At 45.5% G+C, this 21475-nt stretch overlaps 1 protein-coding gene across 1 annotated transcript in view; it reads left to right on the top strand.

The window, feature by feature from the left end:
* UTP6 (UTP6 small subunit processome component) overlaps window positions 1-21475 on the top strand; it is a 483780-nt gene that overhangs the window by 50475 nt on the left and 411830 nt on the right. Inside the window, exon 6 of the mRNA XM_069654957.1 lies at window positions 16307-16370. Within this exon, the coding sequence (XP_069511058.1) occupies window positions 16307-16370 (64 nt within the window). The remainder of the gene's footprint in view (window positions 1-16306; window positions 16371-21475) is intronic.

The raw sequence follows: 21475 nt of genomic DNA, 5'->3' as shown, positions 1-21475 counted from the left end.
ATGCTAAAGAAAGGGGCGATAGTTAGTTCCAAAGCAGCTCTGGAGTTTATTCAAGCTACTTCTACGTACGAAAGAAGACCGGGGGCTGGAGGCCCATTCTCTATCTGAGACGACTAAAAAAAATAAAGTCCTAGAAGTTCCGAATGGTCCTTCTTCAACACGAGCTCGGACAGCTGCAAGAGGGAGACTTTCTGTCGTCGTTGGACCTGGAGGATGCGTACATCCACATCCCCATTCACAAGGGACACAGTAAGTTTCTGTGCTTCGTCGTTCAGGGGAAGTATTACCAAATCAAGGCCCTTCCTTTCGGGCTGAAGTCAGCGCCCAGAGTCTTCACCAAGTGCCTGGCTCCGGTGGCGGCCCATCTGCGACTGCAAGGGATCCACGTTTACCCCTACTTGGACGATTGGCTCATCCGAGCCAAATTAGAGGCATCGCTGTCGACTACACGGCAAGGACAGTCCGCCTACTGACAGATCTGGGGTTCTCAGTGAATTATGCAAAGTCCTGCTTGACTCCATTGCAGGACTTGGTGTTCCTGGGATCCCGGCTCAACAGTGTCATGCCTGGTATCGCCGTTGGACGAGAGGGTAGCAGGGTTTATAGTGATTGTTTCGACAGCCATAGTTTCGAATGGCAAAGTTTTGACAACAAATGCGTCCAAAAAATGCATTTTTACTTTTTTTAATGGGCGGTCCCCCAACCCCTGTTCTTTTTGTAATAACCCTTAACACCCATTTTAGCAACAAAAAACTTTACCTAACAAAAAAATGCATTTTTCGATGCAACTTTTGTCATTCAAAACTATTTTTTCGAAACAATGCCTGGATACCGGTAGGGCGGCCATACTGGGCAAGGTGCAACGGCTGTTGGCTCTGACGATCGTCACAGTGAGGGCCATCAAGTCTCTGCTCGGCATGATGTTGTCATGCTTCTACCTTATCCGGCTCTGCAGATTACGGATGCGCCCACTGCAGTAGTTCCTCGATGCCTGTTGGATCCAGGTGTCCGGAAGCTCCCAGGACAAGAACGCTCTCGACGAGGGGTTCCGTCGGGCGATACGGTGGCCGGGAGGGCGCTCTCACCTGACCGGGGGCGTGGATTTCCAGGCCCCACCGTACCAGGAGATGGTCACGACGGATGCTTCCCTGGAAGGATGGGGAGCCCACACCAGTAGTCTTCACGCAAGAGGCTTGTGGCTGCCGAAAGAGAAGACGTTGCACATCAACATTCTGGAGCTAAGGATGGTGTTTTTCTGGCCCTCAAATCGTTTCTGCCATCCCTCAAGGGCAAGGTGGTGCGGGTCTTCACAGGCAACACCACAACAATGTTTTACAAGGAAACGGGGGCACTAGGACCCCAGCACTCTCCGAAGAGGCGCAAGACTTATAGCACTGGGTCTTTCGCCCAGGGGATGTTCCTCATTCCGTTTCATCTGGCAGGAGTAAAGAACACGGTCGCCGACTCTATGAGCGGGGAGCTCTGCTCTTCGCACGAGTGGGGACTTGGGCAGGATCTAGTGGACAACCTTTTCCTCAGATGGGGCAATCCGCAGATCGACTTGTTTGTGACGGAACACCAAGTGCCAGAGGTTTGCCAGCAGGTTCCCCCAGCAGGGGAGCATGGAGGACGCATTCTTGCTCCCTTGGCAAGGCATCTTTCTGTATGCGTTTTCTCTGTTGCCGTCGTTACTTCGAGTCATCAGTCAACTAAGACTGTGCCTTTGCTGGATGATCCTCATCACACCGGCGTGGCTGAGGCAGATCTGGTACCTGGACCTTATCAGCATGTCCGCGTTCCCACCAGTCAAGCTGCCAGTGGTCGTGGATCTTCTCGCCAGGGTAGGAGGCAACCTTCTTCACCACGATCCAGGGTCTGTGAACCTGAAGGCCTGGCTCCTGCAGTGCTAGAATTCAGTGGCTACGACCTCCCAGCAGACTACAAGGAAGTTCTCACCAAGGCTAGGGCAACGTCTACTTTGAAAGGCTACGGACTAAAGTGGAAGAGATTTGCTATTTGGTGCTGCTCCCAGGAGCCCCTCAGGTACTTCCATACTTGCTGTTGTTGGCCAAATCGCAGCTGGCTCACACCTCCATCAAGGTTGATCTGGCGGCTATCTCCTGCTACACCAGATCCCCAGGGCGACCCTCCTTGTGGTCGCACCGGTTGGCCATGGAATTCATCAAGGGATTATTCCACTCGTGCCCGCGGGTGATGGCTCTGGCCCCGCTGTGGGAGCTCAATGTGGTGCTTACTAGGCTCATGGGACCCCCGTTCAAGCCTATGCATTGTTTCACTCAAGTTTCTGTCGTGGAAAAGTGCTTTTCTCGTGGCCATCACCTCTGCACGACGAGTGGGTGAGATGCAGACCCTCTCCTGGAAACCACCTTACTTGACTTTCCACCAGAAGAGGGTGGTGCTGCGGACGCACCCCTCCTTCATGCCCAAGGTGCCATCGGACTTTCATCTAAACAAGCCCTTGGTGTTAACTGTGTTTTTCTGACGCCTTCGTCGCCGGCTGAAAGGACTTTGCGTTCGCTGGATGTGGCTAGAGCGCTGAAGTTTTATGTGGCCTGCACAAAGAGTTTCCGGAAAACTTCTCAGCTCTTTGTGAACTTTGGTCCTGTAAACCATGGGAAGGCCCTGTCCAAGGATTCCGTTTGTAGCTGGCTCTCCGGCTGTATCACCTTCTGTCACCGGTTGTCAAACCAACCACTGCCTGGCCGACTGAGAGCCCATCCCCCTAAGGCAATCGCTGCTACAACAGCGTTCCTGTCTGGTGTGACCCTGCTGGACATCTGCAGGGCTGCTACGTGGAGGTCGACGCACACCTACACAGAATTCTACTGCGTCGACAGGGATTCCAGGGAGGAGTCCAGAGTCGGCCCATCAGTGCTGCTCAACTTGTTCGCTTGAAGATGAGCCTGGTGAGGAGGTAAGAGATGCTTATGTTGATCCTTGCCACCTCCCGTGGTTGTGCATGTGTGTACTGCTATGTAATCTTTATTGATGAGCATGTGAATCCATGCCAGACTCCATGCTAGAGAAGGAACCAGTTACTTACCTGTAACTGTTGTTCTCCAGCATGGGTCTGGCATGGATTCACATACGAACCCTCCCGCCTACCCCTCTGCCGCTCTTCTCTTGGTCCTACTGCCACTTTAAGTTCTACCAAATCTGAAGATGGCTGCCTAAGGGGCTTAGGTAGAGGGCAGTCATTGGCTGGGGGCAGTATGACCCAGAGCTCAGTGATTGGTTATTAGGAGAAAGACAGTTCAGAAATGAAACTGAAAATGATTTTTTTTTTTTTTTTTTTTTTTTTTTTTTTTACTGAGGATTCCCAGCCTGACGGCGTATATTCATGAGCATGTGAATCCATGCCAGACCCATGCTGGAGAACAACAGTTACAGGTAAGTAACTTGTTCCGTCCAACTAGATCAGACTCCCCAGCAAAGTGGGATGCGTTTCGTAATGAGATGCTCAAAATCTTAAAGAATGCGGCCTCGACTCCCTAGAGGAACAAGCAGAAAAACATCAATGTTGTTACACAATAGAAATATAATGGTACATAAATGAATAATATGTTTAACATACCCAATTTGTGGAGATCAATATGTTCAAAGTAGCGAAGGAGCAAAGAGAGAAGGAAGCATAGCAATATGTTATAATATTCATTGTTGATTTAGTATAAATAATTGTTGAAATACTTGATTTAACACATAGATCATGCATTGTTCATGCACGTGCAGCACCCCAGACCAGCACCGATTTTGATCTCTCTCCTCCACCCTGATATAATGTGTATATTAGTAACATATACGTTTAGTTGTTCCACTATTGAAAAATGTGGATTACCGATACTTTGACATTGTTGCTACGAGAAAGTCTCACCTATTTTCTGCTATTCGTAATGTGGGTAAAATGTCAGGCACGAATAGTTCCTGGTATAATAATGTCCTCGACAATACGTTGTTTTAGTAAATAATCTGTAAGCACAGAGATGAGCAAGCTGTAATCGATATTATAGTGCAAATAAATTATAACCCTCTCTAACTATATAATACAATTGATTGCACGCTTACCCTCTGCATTATTGAAGTTGTATAAGTGGCCTTGAATTTAGCTTGAGCGTTCCCAGTTCATATATCTCTATGCTCTTATTATGTTCAATCCATAGTAAGTTTCCTAAAATTGTTGATATGAAACTACCCGTTAGTAATTGGGTAATTCATAATAATTGCCTGAAATAATCTCTCTATTTGTAGTGCGTGCTTACCGTATATATGGGATCAATCCCTGCCCGAAGTGGTGTCTTGATGTCTAAGACGCGTCCGCTGTACGCGGCTGTTTAAATAACATGTGCGTAATGGTGGAACTATGCCAGCAAAGATGACTTGTAAAAAGCGCATGCGTCTTGAGGCACGCTAATCTCGCGCACATGCTCAAAGTATTAATGTAGTGTTTGTGAGGTGTGCAAGTGCTCATTGCTTTAAAGTCAGTGTTCAGAATGTGTGCAGAAGCGCATTTCGTTACTATTGACACTGGATATATAACACTTTGGGTGTTACATTATAAAATACATCATTAACACCTAAACCCGAACATATATGATAAATACCGGAAAATGATGTGTACAAAAGTCCATGAACTCGATAAATGTAATCATTATTATTGGTGTGAGGTCGTTGAGTGTGCTGCACGAACTGAAAAATGCACGATTCACATTAGATAAAATCAATTGATAAATTTGTGTATTATTTAAAATTGATTTTGCAATATTACTGAATATAAGTGTCTGACTGCTGTGAAAAATTACATCTTCTGATCTGACTCTACTATTAACAGCTCATTGACAGACAATATCAAAAATTACGCATCAGTTAAATTGATCGTCATGTATATAGATCTAGAAGTTATTAATGCATCAACCGTCCTTACTGTATAAATTGCAAACCAGTTTAATCACTGTGATCAAAGTCTAAAAATAATATTTACTGCATCAATCTGATTAAAGCAGATGCAAACATTGTTTTGCTCTTATTATGTGATCATAAAAAGACATGCATCTCATGGTCAGAGTTGAGACCTGTTTGTGTGCAACGGAAGCGACATATATATTTGGCCTCCATTTGCCGGAGTTTGAGGGTAATATCCCCCCCTCTTTTGTTCAACTTGGCTTTCCTAAAACCGATAAAACGTAAGTCGTCTTTGTTGTCTGCTTGGTGTTCTGATTGCCAATGAATTGCAAGAGGCAATCTCGGGTCCTGACTGTTTAAACTTGACAAATGTTCACGTATCCTGTATCGTAATTGTCGAATAGTGGACCCAATGTAGGTCTTATCACAAATACATTTAAGTGCATATACTACAGCTAGTTCTACAATTGATGTGATCTTTAATCTGTATGTAGTGTCCATTTATAACAGTGGTTTGAGTAGCATTGCTTTCTGCATATTTACATATTGAACAGGTTCCACATTTGTGGAATCCTGTCCCAGAAGGTTAACCATGTCTGACTAGCATTTGATACCTCCTTTCTGATCTGTAGAAATGATGGGCTAGTTTTATCACGAATTGTCTCCGATCTCGTAAAACAGAGTCTTGGTTTATCCGTCAGATATGGGCTGATATCTTTGTCTAGTAATAAAATATCCCAATGTCTGAGCAATAACTTGTATAAACATTTGGAATCCCCAGAATACTTAGTAATGACATCAATGGTGCGATGTGTTTTAGATTCTCGTGTTTTAGATTGCAATGTTGTTGCTCTATCTATTGTGCTATATCTGCTAAGACTCTTTGATATTCTCTTTGGAATATCCTCTTTGGTAGAATCTGGATGTTAAAAGTTTGCATTCTTGTTTAAAGTCCTCCTCTTTTTTACAGTTCCTGCGAGCCCTGTAAAATTCTCCATTTGGAATGTTTAGTATGGTGGAAGACTGATGGCAGCTAGTAGAATGAAGAGTAGAATTAGCCTCGGAAGGTTTCCGAAAGGTCTTAGTGTAAATTATATCATTCTCTATGAATATTGTAAGATCTAGAAAATCTATACTACTGGAACTATGTTGTGCTGTGAATCTGATCCCATAAGTATTATTGTTGGCGTGTGTGAGGAACTGTGATAACTCATCGGAGGATCCTGACCAAATCATAAAAATGTCATCTATAAATCTCTTCCAGAGTACTATTTGAGATTTGTGATCAATGTCATTCAGAATATGGTTTTCTTCCATTTGTGCATAAATAAGTTTGCCAGAGTCGGGGCATATTTAGCCCCCATCGCTACGCCTTTAATTTGAGCATAGTATTGTTCGTTAAATGAAAATACATTATTTTCCAGTGTAAATTTAAGAAACATTTTAAGCATGTTCACATGGGTTCTATATGAGGCTGATTTGTTACGATATGTATAATCCAAGCATGCTACTGCTAGAGTATGATCTATACTTGTGTATAGGGCAGAGACATCCATAGTGACCAGCAAATAATTTGAATGCCATTCAATTTGCTCGAGTATTTGTATCACATGTGTAAGTATTTGGACAGACCTTCGGTGGCCCATCCAATCCCACTCATAATGGGTGTGACCTCTGGTAAGGGATCATAGGTCTTATGTATTTTTGGCAAAAAGTAAATAGTTGGCATGGTGGGATCCGTGACGGTCAAAAACTTTTTTTCCTCATCCGTTAAATATCCCAAAACATGCCAGTCATTAATGAGAATCTTCATATGCTTGACTATTTGATTTGTTGGATTGGCCTTTAAACGTTGATAACAGTTGGGCGTGTCTAGATGTTCATACGCCATCTTTAGATAATCTTTGCTATTGAGTGTCACTATGTTCCCTCCTTTATCAGCTTCTTTAATGATTATTGATTGGTCTTGTGCTAACTTGGTCAGAGATGCTCTCTCTTCCTGAGTAAGATTCGAAAATGTTTTACGAGACCGAAATTGCGGTCTGTCCATGTGCCTGTGTATATCTTTTATTACTGCTTGATGAAAGGTTTCAATGACATTATCAGTTGCTAGATTAGGAGTAGATCTGGATTTAGGTTTAAGTTCTTGAAGTTTCAATACTCTCTCTTCAACTCCTAAATCTCTGCAAACGTCTGAGTCTATAGGAGTATCTGTACTAATTGACAACAGTGTATGCGTATCTACTATATGTTGCATGGTGTGTGTGCTTAAAGGATTCTGAGACGGTGTCGGTTTGTAAATTGCTACCTGTGTAGCAAAATATTTCTTGAGTTTTAGTTTCCGTACAAACTTAAACAGATCTATCTGGAATTGGATAAAGTCAGTACTGGAGGTTGGCGCATAGGATAATCCCTTGTTTAAGACAGAGGTTTCAGTGGGTGTGAGTGTTCTATTTGATAAATTCACCACTAAGTTTGGGGTATTCATTTCCCCTGTTTGCGCGCTCCGGATCTGGTGAGTATTCCTCTTGGTCTTGTGTCTTCCCCTATGTCGTCCTCTTCCCCTCTTGCTCCTAATATGGGAGTAGTTGTTGTAGTATTTGAAGTTGAATTGATCCGAAATCTGACTTGTTTGAAAGATTTTTGAGCACCCTTTTTGTACCTTTTGATTTGTCCTAAAAAACCCGCTCCATTTGTACTGGTTACTGAAGATGCAGTTGCAGATGTGGGTGCTTTTTCTTCCGAATCAGGATCTGAGCTGACTGGAGAAGGGTTAGGTGTATTATTGCCAGAACTCACTGTAACACTGTCGTATTTGGTTTGAAAAGTATAGACTCTGTCAAGTCTATAGTCTGTCGTCTCTTAAAAAAAAAAACTTTTTCCTGAGTTTAATCTCATCTTGATATTCAGTCAGTATTTCATACATTTTCTCAATTATTCTTTTTTGTGGCCTCTGAATTGGTCATTTTAGCAATTCCTTCCTTTAAAGTGGTAATCTGTTCTGTCACCCTTTTCTGTTCTCTTTCCGCATGCGTAATTAAAAGCTGTAACATGTTTTTAGAGCTCAGGTGTAGATTAGCTTCCCATTGGTCTGCCAATTTCTTGACTGTTTCTTATATATATATATACATTTTTCAGATAAAATAACATGAAGTTACAGTATTCATCAGGAGAAGCGCGAATTGCGGGTCATTTCTATTTACTGTTTTACCTTTACTGTGTAATAGTAGGCATACACAGCATTGACCATAGCAGCACAACTCCATACTCCATACTTTTGGGACAGGCAGAGCACACGGATTGGGACTTTTGCCTGCAACCGTATGCCTTTTTACACTGTAAACAAGAGCCGGCACCCACCTCAAAATGAAAAATTGACGAGTGCATGGAGCAGATGTTTCCTTAAACACGGGCAGTAATTTATATCAATGATGGGCAGAACAATGCCATGTCTCACCTCATCTCCATGCTCCAATGTTATCAGCGACCGTGAAGCTGCCAACTTCAAAACCTCTCGTTTTGTTCTGTAATTGAAAGAAAATAATGCTATTCCTCTGTGAGAAAGAAAGCAGTAATTGGGGGCCTCTCCAGGGTAGGTCATGCAGAGCAGTTGGGACCTTCCTGCACAGAACGGCATCAGATGATTCATGAATACCCCAGTTGACACTAATCAACAGCAATGCCCTAATCTGGTACTCCCAGTGAGCTAGCATTAGAATATATCCTTGTCACCTCACCCCAATGACAGCCTCCAGTAATCTGCATAACATACACTATCCCTAACATTACAACACTACTGATGCCTGGGAAGGCGTGAAGATACTCCCATTTAAATGGAAATGCCCTCAAAATGCTCATCATTTTGTTTATCATCTGTCTGTGGGATTTGTCATTATGATCTGTCGCCCTAATCCTTAAAAAGAAAAACAAGGGAGGCCACAATGGCTGCCTGATTTGCGAGCTCTTCCCGAGACCAGGTCGTAGCGGGGTCTGAGCCCCCCCGACACTCCCCCCCCCCCCCCCCCCCCCACGGTGCGCAAGTGGGCCGGATCATGTTGTGACCCCCCCAGGGACCCCACCGAGCGAAACAACGGGGTCTGAAGACCTCAGGAAGGCAGAGAACCTAAGACGCGGCTGCCGCAGTGGGATCGCCAAAGGAGGCCGCAAGTTCACCCAGTGCGGATTTCGGGGAGGAGCGAGCAGGCCCGTCGGAACCGGCGGAGGAAACGGCCTCTCTTCGCCTCCCGCTTAAGGCAGCACAGGCCGCGGGAACAGCATACTGCCACTGGGGGAGGGGACGCTCACCCGGAGCGGTCCCCGGAGAGGCTCCCCCGCCACAGCAGGATCGCCGGAGGAATCTGCGAGGCCAGACTCGGTGCCGCGGCCCGCCAGGTACGGGACTCGGAGGGAGGGCGGTCGGGCCCGCCGAAGCGGCCTGACGAGGGAGCCTCCCTTCACCACCCACAGAGGCCAGCACAGGCCGCGGGAGAAACACGCCGCCACTGGGGAAGGAGACGCAACCCGGAGCGCTCCCTGGAGAGGCCCTTCTCCCCCCCCCCCCGCCTGCAAGAGAGGTGCCCATTCCCTCTCCCCCCCCTCCCCCACCGGAGCCCGATCGGCGGCACCACCGCGGGGGTGTTATCCCTGGGGGAGGAAAGTGTACCCTGCCAAGATGGGCCCCCAACATCGTGAAAAGACCAGCAGTCCACCACCCCGTGGTGGCAAAAGAAACCCTCCCCCATTCCAGAGGATAAAAAGGGGCACCGGAGGCACTGCAGTCGCCGCCCTGGGTGTGAAACCCCCTGAGGCTGGTGGGAGAGAAGTCTGACTGCTCAGCCACAGCTACCAAGTGAATCTGTGTGGTGCAGACTGCTACCAAGTGGGTTCACCGCCAAACGCCTGTAGTCCTAAATCTTTTGCAGTGGTCCCAGAGGGAACTGCACAGGTTTCCGCCTAACACCTGGCAGGTGCCGAAATCTCAGAGGATGACTGGGCCAGAATATTCAAGATCGCATTTCACGGAAACCTTTTCACCGGAGACATGGAGCACAACTTTAGGATATTACAGGGGTGGCACAGAGACCCCGTAAAACTGTCAAATGTTCCCGGGGGTGTCGCCAAGGTGCCCGAGGCGATGCGGGGAGATGGGGTCCAGAGGCCACATGTGGTGGCACTGTCCGAAGGTTCAAACATACTGAGAACAAGTGAGGGACTGGATAGCGGAAGTGACTGAAGACCGTCTACCACTTAATCCCCTGACGATGTTGTTGGGCCTCCCCCCGGAGGACATGAAGTTGCACCGATATCCAAGGATGTGGGAAACCATGCTAAGGGCGGGAAGAGTGGCATTGGCCCAGAAATGGAAAAGTCCTGAGGCTCCCTCGAAGGAGGACTGGCTGAAAAAAAGTGAAAAATATGTTTTTGATGGATAAATTGACAGCCATGGTGAACAACGATACTAGCTCTTTCCTCAGACTGGTTTGGAGGACAGCAATCCTGGGGATGGGACGTTCACTGAACCCACAGAATGAAATCGCCCCGGAGATGACGGGATTAACCCCACTATGCAGGTCAGCCAGACTTGGGACCCCAAGACCTGGGGAACGGCAGCAGCAAGTCAACTGATGACACGGCCACGCATCGCAACATCTCCGAGATAAGGGAGACGGAGGTAACACCGTGAGTCTCCCATGGCGGACACACTAAACTGGACACGGGGGACGGGGAGGGGGGGGACCCAGGGGTGGGGCGGGTTGGAGGGGGGGGTAAGGGGTGTCACAGTTATTTCGTACTTGTTTGTAAAGTTAAAAATGCCAATAAAAACTACAGTTAAAAAAAAAAAAAAAAAAAAGAAAAACAAAATTACTACCAGTCATTAGGGGCTTGACCGGCAGGCATCAGGAACAAGTTAATGGTGCTGTCAGTTCAGTCCATGTTTCTCCCGCAAAGGGCAGTGTTTCAGGAAACCCGGCTTTCGTGCCCCAACTTGGGCTCTAGTGACTTGCCTTCCCCATAGACTACAATGTCTTTCATAGTGTCACAGCTCAGCGCCAATTCCTTTATCGCTGGTCCCTCTTTTCCTGGTATACAGTAGCCCGAGCTGGGGGTTGGATCACCTCAATCCTCTCTGGATGTTTCTGCCCATTATTGGACAGCCCTCAGCCAAGTCTGCAGCTTCCGGAGGGCCACTGAAAAACCAAGGCCCACATTCTTCAAGATTATTCTCCTTGTTATGGCCCCTGTCATGGAATTATAAATGTATCCAGAGTTCAGCAAACCGTGAACAAGATCCACAATAGTACCAAAGAGCTCCGATTTTAAAACACCTATTAAAGGAAGGAGAAATAGGTAGGCCTAAATCATTATTAACATTCAAGACTTCCTCTATTGTGTGGCTGCTCGAATGACTCATGCTGTTTCTTTGGCAGTAGATGGTCAAAGCTCAACCAGAGCTGTGGATCCATGGTATCTGTACAAATCTTTAAATGTCCTACCCTTTTTCAGGAGCTTGTTAATTGCCGGAATGGATAAATGCCTGGTTTCAAGTTGCCCTTAGTTAGCTTGTAACTGTGTGTAAAAGTGCTTTTCTAAGTGAATCAAGAGAAGATTTCTTTTTATTAATCACGCCAGCATCCAGGTGACCTTTCATTGAACAAATGTCTGATTTCTTTGCCAGACAGTGTTTTTATGATTTTTCTTTTGAGTGTGGCATTTCTTTGACACATTCTCTTATGATTTCTTAATCCAGGACCATCTCCTCACCGACCGTTGAGATATACACCAAAACTAGGACCCTTCAACTCAATCACTCATATGTGCACATTGGCATACAGGCTCAAACTGGGTAGTGCACAAGGATGCCAGTCTCTGACCCCACTGGCACACACAGTCACAACACTCCAAGGAGATGTGGGGGATCCTATCCGCGGCTCTGGACTGGTTGTCTACTAAGAGCTATTTGGCTCCTGACCATCTGCAGGACACTTGCACACATAACTGGACTGGCACGTGATGAGGGGGCCTGTTAGTTTCCCACCGCCTGTTGTTATACACCAGAGCATGAAACCTGTGAGGACTTGAACCCTGACCCCTCAGATATGCACCATGACATAGAAGCATACATTGAGCATCACCACAGCTCCCACATCCCGTTCCCTTGGTAAGAACAAGCTCCATCCCCACATACCATACAGCCACATGTCTGACACTAGACCGGAATCATGCATGCACACACATCACCTCCACACTCCCAGGCTGGAAAGTGGTTAGAAGGGTGACATAATTTATTTTCACTGTGCGCCAGGTTCCCATCAGAAACCCAGCCTAAAATGTGTTGACTAGGGCTGTTATGAGTTTCTGCCCGCCCGCCCCCTCACAATATTAAGATTGGACAGTGTTGGAGAAGGTTCCCAGGTTTCTGAACTCTTTCCTTGACCGCCTTTTTACCCCATCCTCCAATTAGCCCCTCAACATCTTATGACCTCTGCAAACACATCAGAAGATTGCGCCGTGAGATCTTGTGTATGACAGAGGTGCACCATAGAAATCCCATGTAGCATAACAATGCTAATATGTACTGACAATAACGAAACAATGAATATTCACTTCAAAATTCAGTTTGCAGGCATCTAGTTTTTAGATGTGGCTGATAATTGGTTTCAGAGTTCCCAATTTGCCAACTTGGGTCATGTACACAGAGTGATGAGGTGTTTGATTGGAGTAAAGAGACTGAATGATGTGTGAATTGGTGTCCATATGTCAGCGGTTAGAAGTTGTAGGATTCAAGCATTAAAGACTATAGCAATAGGATTTACCTTTATGGATTTCAATTGGAGATTCGACACTTCATGTGCACGACGCTGTTGCACATCTGTCCTCCTTGTGTGCACTGGTGTGCTATGTCATGCACATCTGTGCTCGCGATGCCTAATGTTCATGTATGTGCAGCCAATCATACGCTAACGTTTGGATGCATATTCCCACTATGTTATCAACAGAATACCTTTAGGATGCAGAGGAATGCGAGCGGCCACATGGGCAGACCGTGGGGGTGAAATTGCAGGAGGACCGTGGTTGCTCCCACAGCCTACCCTGTATTTACTATGCTTTTCTGGGTTGAGGGACTGGCTGTGCTTAGTCCACTTAGCCTTTGATAGTGCTGATCCGTTCCTGTGAGTGTCTCCCTGTGTGGTGTCCAGTCAAAGGATCGAGTGCAAAAGGTGAGAGTCAATAGGATCAAAAACAAAAGGTTCGAATTCTTTTTTTTTTTTTATTATATATATATATTTTTTGGGGGGGTTTCAGTTTAGGTTAAAAAAAAAAAAGTGTTTTTTTACCACAAAAACAGGGGTTGGGGGGGATTCGATACTTTGACCTATAACCTGCCTGTGTTGGTGACATGGTCAACGGGTCTTTACTTTCTGCTCTGTTCAGTCTGTCCTGCATGTAGATATGCAGTAGCACATTGGGACACAGGCTTTGCTCTGCACATACAGGCTCTGAGCCCTTCTCCTTACTGTCAGTAAACTGCTAGCCAGGCTTGTACTATGGTGTTGTGGGTTAGAACACAGGCTTTACTTAGCCTGCTTAGCCCATTTGTGGCATGCCATTTTGAATGGAAAAGCCAACAGGAGTACGTCTACTGCGGGGGATAGTGGCTGAGCCAGCCAGGGCATATTTTCTTATAGTATCATTACTGCCATTATGCACAAAGCAAAAACGAGTATGTTCCTATATGGGAATACTGGCATATACATAGGTGCTGCCAAAGTGGACATGTATGTGCACAACCAGCATGAACATGTTTTAATACTGGCATGTATTATGGGCAAAGGCATTCTGGAAATGCACCTATGCACTGTTGGAGAATTTCATCTGTTGAATGTTTAGATTAAACCAATTGCAAATTGTCTGGCTTTTTAACCAGTTTTTCACATAGTGTGCCCTATATCACACCATTTTAACCTGATATTCACAAATATTTCTTGGGGATGGAGTGATCTTTCCTCACTCTGAACCACTTTTGGTTGGTTCAGACTCCCTCACTATGCTTGCATGCGCTGGCATATTTGTGGGTAATGGTTCTACCCCTCCAATTAACTTAATCACCAGCCGTCAATAGATGAATGGCTAGTGGGTGAATGGGTATGAATGTGGCCATGCAAGGCTGGGCCCCAGGCAAGGGGCATTGTATCATGGATGCTTACTTAAATATTTTACTGGCATTTTTGGGCAAAGCCAACTTAATGAATGTTTTTACACGGAGGAGGGGTGGGGTTTTACAGCACAATAGGGCAGATAGACTGGCCATTTTCTTTCTTTAGCATGGCATTTATTACTCACACAAATGGCTAGGCCAACATGATGTGTGTTCTTACATGGGGTGGTTGGAGGCACTTGTGGAGTCAACAAGTACATGTTTTCTTACTGTGGGATTGCATGTTTTACTGGTATTAAATGCAAAGTCAACATGACTGTTCGTAAATATTGGGTGGAGGCATATGTGCAGCCAAACAAGGAAATGGTTCCTTACTGTAGCAGTGTATGTTATACTGGCATTGAGGTCAAAGTCAACATGAGCATTCATACGGTGTCCAGTCAACTGGTCGACTGCAATTTGGTCGACTGCAATTTGGTCGACTGCAATTTGGTCGACGCAATTTGGTCGAATGCCAAATGGTCGATTTTTTTTTTTTTTTTTTTTTTTTTTTTATATATATATATGTGTTTTGTGGGTTTTCGTGTGGGGAAAAAAAATAAAAAAGAAAAAAAGGGGGTTGGGGGGGGACCCCCCCAAAAAAAACAAAAAAATGGGTAAAAAAAAAAAAAAAAAAAAATTCGACCATTTGGCATTCGACCAAATGGTGTCGACCAAATTGTCTGTCGACCAAATGTTTTCGACCATTTGACTGGTAACCCATTCATACATGGTAGTTTGGGGTTCGTGAAAGCAACTTGTACAGCCTTAGTAACATGTTTTCTTCTTGTGGCCGGAGCGTTTTACTGGCATTAAGGGCAAAGCCAACTAGAGAATGCTCATACATGCGGATACTGGCAGAGCCAGCATGAACATGTTTTCTTAGGGTGTCTTAACTGTGCATACTATTACTGGCCACACGCAGACTTGGCTTGTACATTTGGGTGTCAGGACTCGGGAGCCAGGCACAGCCCCCTTGTTTCTACCCTCCCTAGGTAAAAGATTTATGGTTTGATTAAATCACATACTACCATCTTTCGCCTATTGCAGCTTGTGGCATTTCCTTGCAGCAGCATGACCATCATGTGCATTGCACATACTTGGTGGTCCAGGCATGTGTGGCGTGGCCCGTGCTTTGTTGCCGAGCTTGGTGGGGAGGGGGCTCAGAATGCCTCACAGGGGAAGCCCCACATTGTGTTACGCCACGGACCAACTTCCAACTTTTGCAGTACCGACATATACCAAAAGGTGGGTCACCTAATACCAAGTAGACAAGGGTTGTGTAGTTTCACATAGTGTTACTACATCAATTCTTGCCTAACACTGTCCTAACAGCAGAAGAGAAGGATTATTACTATTACTGCAGATCAATATGGCTAATGTAGTCTGATGGTGTTTGACGGTACCGTTTAAGGGGAATATTGGTAAGCCTACTTGCTCATTGGTATTTCCAACCCTATCTGATTGTAATTATCGTTTCACTGCCTCAGGTTAATCTTGCTGATCTCTTGCCTGATGGCCAAAATTTCCAAATCGGCTTGATGGTCTTTAGCCCTGTTCTAATGGCTAATTGTCTGATGGCTTTATACCCCTTGGGGGCTTGTGATGTTGGTGATATTGCACTTCAGAAAAATATGCTGAAAGGGTTTGGGGTCCTACTTAAAAAAATTTAAAAAAACAGATTTTTCAAGAAACTCACTTTAAACTGCCAGAACAGTTTGGGTGGCCTAATGTCATATAGATATATGCAAACAAATAGTGGTATTCATTTGTGCTTTGGACAAAAAAAGTCAAACCTTTAGCTAGAAGTTCTGTGACCCTCTTAAGTCCCATGACCTCGGGGCGAAATGTGTTTATTACCTGGTCCTCTGGGGCTGACAACTCAAAAGTGTAAAACGGTTCTGCTGGCTTCTTGCTTAAGAACCCTTACTTTAACTTCAAGCTCAAAACATTTTACATGGATCCATGGTGTGTGGAAAAAAACATTTTTTCCCTTGGAAGATTTCGCAAGACTGGATTCAGATGTGCACATGTTTTCTGTTGTCATGCTCTGGCATGAACATGTCCTACTTTTTGTTTCAATGCTTCTCTAGTTCTTAACATGCTACACAGGAAAGGGCTACAGCATAGACAATGCACGTTAAAGGTTAACGATGAACGATTTTAAAAAATACTCTACTTTTTATTTTACAGAACTGCAAAACACAGCTGAGCAAACTATTCTCTTCTATGTTGGCAATTCATCCAGACAAACCAGGTATTTTAAAAACATCTGATGGCTCATGTAAAGATATCAAACCTGTTCTAAATTATTTGACAAACTATCAAATGTATATAGCAAATGGAAGTGGCAAGTGTTGGACAGTGTTGGTAACATGGCAAAAATAGATTGTTAATGTCAAAGTGGCAACCTTTTTTTTAACATTTGAAAATACTACTTAAGCTTAGGATTCTGAGTGTTGGGGACTGTGCTACTGAGAGGGTCCACCCCTCATCAATCACTACCCCTTTTGAGAGGGTAGTGATTGATGTTGTTGGTCCCTTACTCCCTCCCATGTTTTCAGGCAACCAATTTTATATTGGTTGTGGAAGACCATGCTACCAGGTATCCTGAAGCCATACCTATGAGGGCTGTTACTGCTCAGGCAGTGGCTAAGGCCCTCTTTGGTATTTTTACCAGGGTTGGATTTCCTAAGGAGGTTATTTCAGACAGGGGGACCAAATCTATGTCCCACTAGATGCAAGCCATGTGGAAAAACTGTGCAGTGACCTACAAGTTCTCAGCATCTTGCCATCCCCAGACCAATGGGTTGGTTGAGCGAAAAATATAACTATGAAGACCTTGATATGTGCTTTTAGAACAGCCCCTTAGAAGAAAGTGGGACCTTCTACTGCCATGCCGTCTCTTTGCTTATAGAGAAGTCCCTCAGGAAGAGGTTTTTTCAGGCTTTTTGAGCTCCTCTATGGTCATCAGGTTAGAGTCCATTTGGCCCTAATCAAGGAAGGGTTTGAGAGTGATCCTTCCCACAAGCCAGTGACAGTCACTGACTATATGTTAGGTCTCCGAAGGAGAATTACGCACATGATGACAGAAGCTTCAGATAACTTGAAATCAGGTCAGGCTCTGGTTAAACATTGGCATGACTAGAAGGCTAACATGGTTGAGTTTACTCAAGACCAGCTAGTTCTAGTTATGGTACCTACAAGGCAGAGGGCCTTACCGGACAAATGGATTAAACCCTTCAAGGTTGTGGGCAAACTTGGAGATGTCAATTATTTGGTGGACTTCAGCCATCCCATGGAGGCCCCCAGGGTCTTTCACACCAACCGCCTAAAGGCTTTTGTCTCTAGACCAGAACAGGGAGATTTGCTTCTAGCCTCTGATCAAGAGGAGGAGGAGAGTGAACCTCTACCTGACCGTCTCAGGGGACAACCTTTAGATGTTAGTGCGCGGTACAAATATCCTTTAACATTATCACCACCGAAGTGGTCCCCTGGCGCTCTGGCGGCTCTGAAAAAGGGGAGGAGAGGGGGTGGGCTAGTGGTAATAAGCTGGAAAAGTGCAAGAGAGCAGTGATGTGCTGTTGCCAGCATCAGCCCGGTGGGTCCGTTGTCTGGGCTTGGGGTGTTTTATGGTCCGTAGTCGTCGTGTGCTGTTGTGCAAGTCTATGTGTGGTTTGTTTTGTTGTTGCATTGTTGTGAAGTTTGTGCGGATTGCTGCGTTTTAGGCTTGTGGTTGTGTTTGGTTATAGTTTGAGAGGTGTATGCAGAGGGATGGAATTGTTAGTGTAACGCTCACCTGGTATCCACGGGGACGTCACTCAGCCTGTTCTTACGTCTTACGACCTTGAACCCTTCCCTGGAGGCTATTCGACTGTAGACTGGGCCTGAAACACAGGAATGGTAGAGTTTAACTCCCTATTGAATGTGTGCTTGAACCCCTTCTTCCCCCGGGTTCCAACCCTTCCCTTTGATCCACAGCTCATCTTGTTTTCTTGGATAGTGTGCTCTCCATCCTGCTTTCAGCGCAGGGGCGCATTGATTGATGCGGGCTCGTTGCTGCCTAGTTACTTCACTGGCAAGAGTCCGACGGGTAAGTATAATTAGTCTTTTGAGCAGTTCTCTAACTTCGTTCCTTTCCTTCATTAGATGATGGCCGGCGTCCGGGGATGGCAGCGTGCTGCTGAGATGAGTAGCGATGAAGGTGAGTGAGAGCACGATGCACCCCTTTCATATTTGTATTGAACGGAGTTCTTTTTCTGTGTCTTTTTAGGTGCCGCAACGTTTTCAGTGTGGATGCCGGTTATGAAGAACAAATGCGGTGAGTAAGCACGGTATGTGGCGCCTCTAGATGTTTCCACGCTAACCTGGAGTGTCTTTTCCCTCTTGCAGATAGATGAGAAGTTCCGGAGACAGAGTTCCCCCAGAGCGGCTGGGATTCAGGTAAGCGTTTGAAGCTCGAACAGTATTTAAAAATAATGTAATGGTTTCTTCCATTACATCACGCGATGAGTGCAGGAATCAGAGCTTTACCTTGGTTATGACAGAAGACGTTGCCGGTCTAGTTGTTAACACGTTCCTTAAGTGTTCACCGGAAGTAGCAGGACGTCTGGAGAACGCTGTCACGCCCACAAAAAGGGATGGGGTTTCTTTAAAAGACATGAGAGCGGACTGCACGTCGCGTCACTACTCTACTTGAGGTTGCGAGACGCTCCGTGAGTACGCTCCAGGGCTATTCTGAATTTCTTTTCCAGTTTAAGATTTGCAGAATGCTTACTAATGCCTTTTTCTGTTCTTTTCCCTTTTCGTTAGGAAGCGGCGTGCCAGGATGGGAATGACCCCGCCGAAGATGCCCGCAGAACAGAAGGAGCGATGAATGATGGGCAGAAGCGCTGCAAGTTAAGGCTGTTCCTGCCAGTGTTCTTGTTCTTGCAGGAGCTGAGCGCAGACGAAATATGCAGGCCTACTGGAGACCGATCCGAACACGGTGCATGTCATGCTGCAGGGTCAAAAAACGCAAAGCATGTTTCTCAGCCTGGGCGTGGCTTAAATAGTCTCTGGGTATCCCAGGGGTGTCTGGGCTGAACCACACCCAAAAGACTAGACTGCACATGCAGTTCTGGGAACCGAAATATGTGGGGGCATCCATCTTGTCCCCATCAATGCACTACAAGTCCAATCCCCAATGTTATTTATCTGAGTGGGTCTGGTGCCACAAGCGCCAAGTCTGACTCCAAGTGGGTCTTTAGAGGGATGGAGAGGCCCTTGAGGGCCACGTAGGTGATCGTGGCCTGGCTCCAGCCTGACATCTTTGAGGGCTAGGGACATGAGGGGCAGAAATCATGAGTTAGTTGGTTGGTTAATTGCCATTGCTCTCCTTGCAATTGTGGGATTCCTTTTAGGTGCGGTACATGCTAACAGTCAGATTTTTGTCTAGATGCGGCGCAAGCTAGGGTTCAGAATCCTGAGTGTGGTGCATGCTAAGAATCACATATGCTAACAATCACATTTCTGAAATTCCATCTAAGTGTGGCATATGCTAACAATAAAATTTATGTCTAGATTTGGCGCAGACTAAACTTGAGAATTCATATAGGTGTGGCATATGCTCAGTCACATTTCTATCTAGATGCGGTGCAAGCTAGGTTCAGAATTCTAACTCTGAAACAGGAGGAGTGCAAGTTTCTGTTAAATTAGTTTGCCTGCCTGTTTTTGAAAGGCTGTGTGGACTATAGAGCTCTTAATGCAGTCAACACTGATGCCCACCCTTTACCTAGGACAGATGAGCTGGTGGACAAGCTTGGTTCAGCCAAGTCCTCAGTACATTTGACCTAACCTTGGGCTATTCGCAAATGGCTCTGACAGACCATGCCAAGGAGAAAACTGCATTTTCCACCCAAGGAGGCCTCTACCAATTTAAGGTCCTGCCTTATGGAATAAAAAAATGCACCTGCTACATTCCAAAGGATGGTGAATCATGTTCTGAATGGGATGGAGGACTTCTGCATGGCATGAAAAAGGGGAGGAGAGGGGGTGGGCTAGTGGTAATAAGCTGGAAAAGTGCCGTACTTGGAAAGAACATCTGTACCACCTAGGGTTTGTTGTGCAGGCTCTTGAGCAGGCCTATCTGACCATAAAGGCAATCAAATGGCAAATTGGTCAGAGTAAAGTGGTCTAACTTGGACATGAGGTAGGAGGAGGTGAAATAAAGCCATTGCCTAGCAAAGTGCACGCTGTACAAGACTGGGCCACCCCTACCACTCGAACCCTAGTGGGAGCCTTTCTAGGTTTCATAGGGTACTATAGGAACTTCATTGAGAACTATGGGACCATAGCTTCTCCCTTGAATGTGTTCTCACCCAAATTCCCCAAGAAGGTCAGGTGGAATGAAAAGTGCACTGAGGCATTTGAAGGACTTAAGAAAGCCCTTTGTCAAGCTCCAGTCCTAAGAGCGCCTGACTACAACCAATCCTGTATTGTACGAACCGATGCTTCAAATACAGGAATAGGTGCAGTTCTGAGTCAGCTGGATGAGAAAGGCAGGGAACAGCCTATCTGCGTCATCAGTAGGAAACTGCAGGACCCTTGGACAAGGGTGGCAACCATAGAACGTGAATGTTTTGCCATTGTGTGGTCTTTGAATTACAAAAGGAGATCCATACAAGTATGGTCTAAATTTCGTCAAACAGACCCCCAACCCTTGAGATGGTTAATGCAGATGAAGGGGGAACATCCTAAATTGTTAAGATGGTCTATCGGCTTTCAGGGGTTTGATTTTACCATAGAACACAGGCCAGGGTGTAATCACCAAAATGCTGATGGTCTCTCCAGAAAGTATGACCGACTGGAGTAAGGAGATTCATCCAGGGGTGGATTAAACCCTCCTGTCCCTTAGTCTGGGGGGACAAGTGTTAGGGAGAATTCTCAGAAATGTACTAATTCCCTTCTACCTTAGAGACCCATAGCATTGTTGCTGGATTTAAGGACCTTACATTTTTAAGCTGGAGAGAGTGAGACCCTTTTTCTCACTCAAGTATTTTTCTGTGATTTGGACTCTGTGTTTCTTTTGTTTGTTTGTTTATGTAGAACACGCACCAGACCTGAGGGTAACCGGGTGCATTGTTCAAGAATACTTTAAGCTTTACAGGTTACACATGTTAACAGATTGCAGTTACTTGCATATAACAGTTGCATAGTACAAGACAGTAAGGTAAATATACATTGTACAGGATATATACAGTTATATGGAGAGCAAGGAATATATGCAGGGTGTATGCAGAGTTCGTCTTGTTAGTCCGAGGTTATTTAGGCATAAGGCCGGTTTATAGATTATTTTCTTTAATCCACTTGATGCAACTAGAT

Source organism: Ambystoma mexicanum, chromosome 3q (genome assembly GCF_040938575.1).
Source record: "Ambystoma mexicanum isolate Mex_15411 chromosome 3q, UKY_AmexF1_1, whole genome shotgun sequence".
Classification (NCBI taxonomy): domain Eukaryota; kingdom Metazoa; phylum Chordata; class Amphibia; order Caudata; family Ambystomatidae; genus Ambystoma; species Ambystoma mexicanum.
Note: the sequence above shows the minus strand (reverse complement) of the source record. Positions and strands in the feature narration are given on the sequence as shown.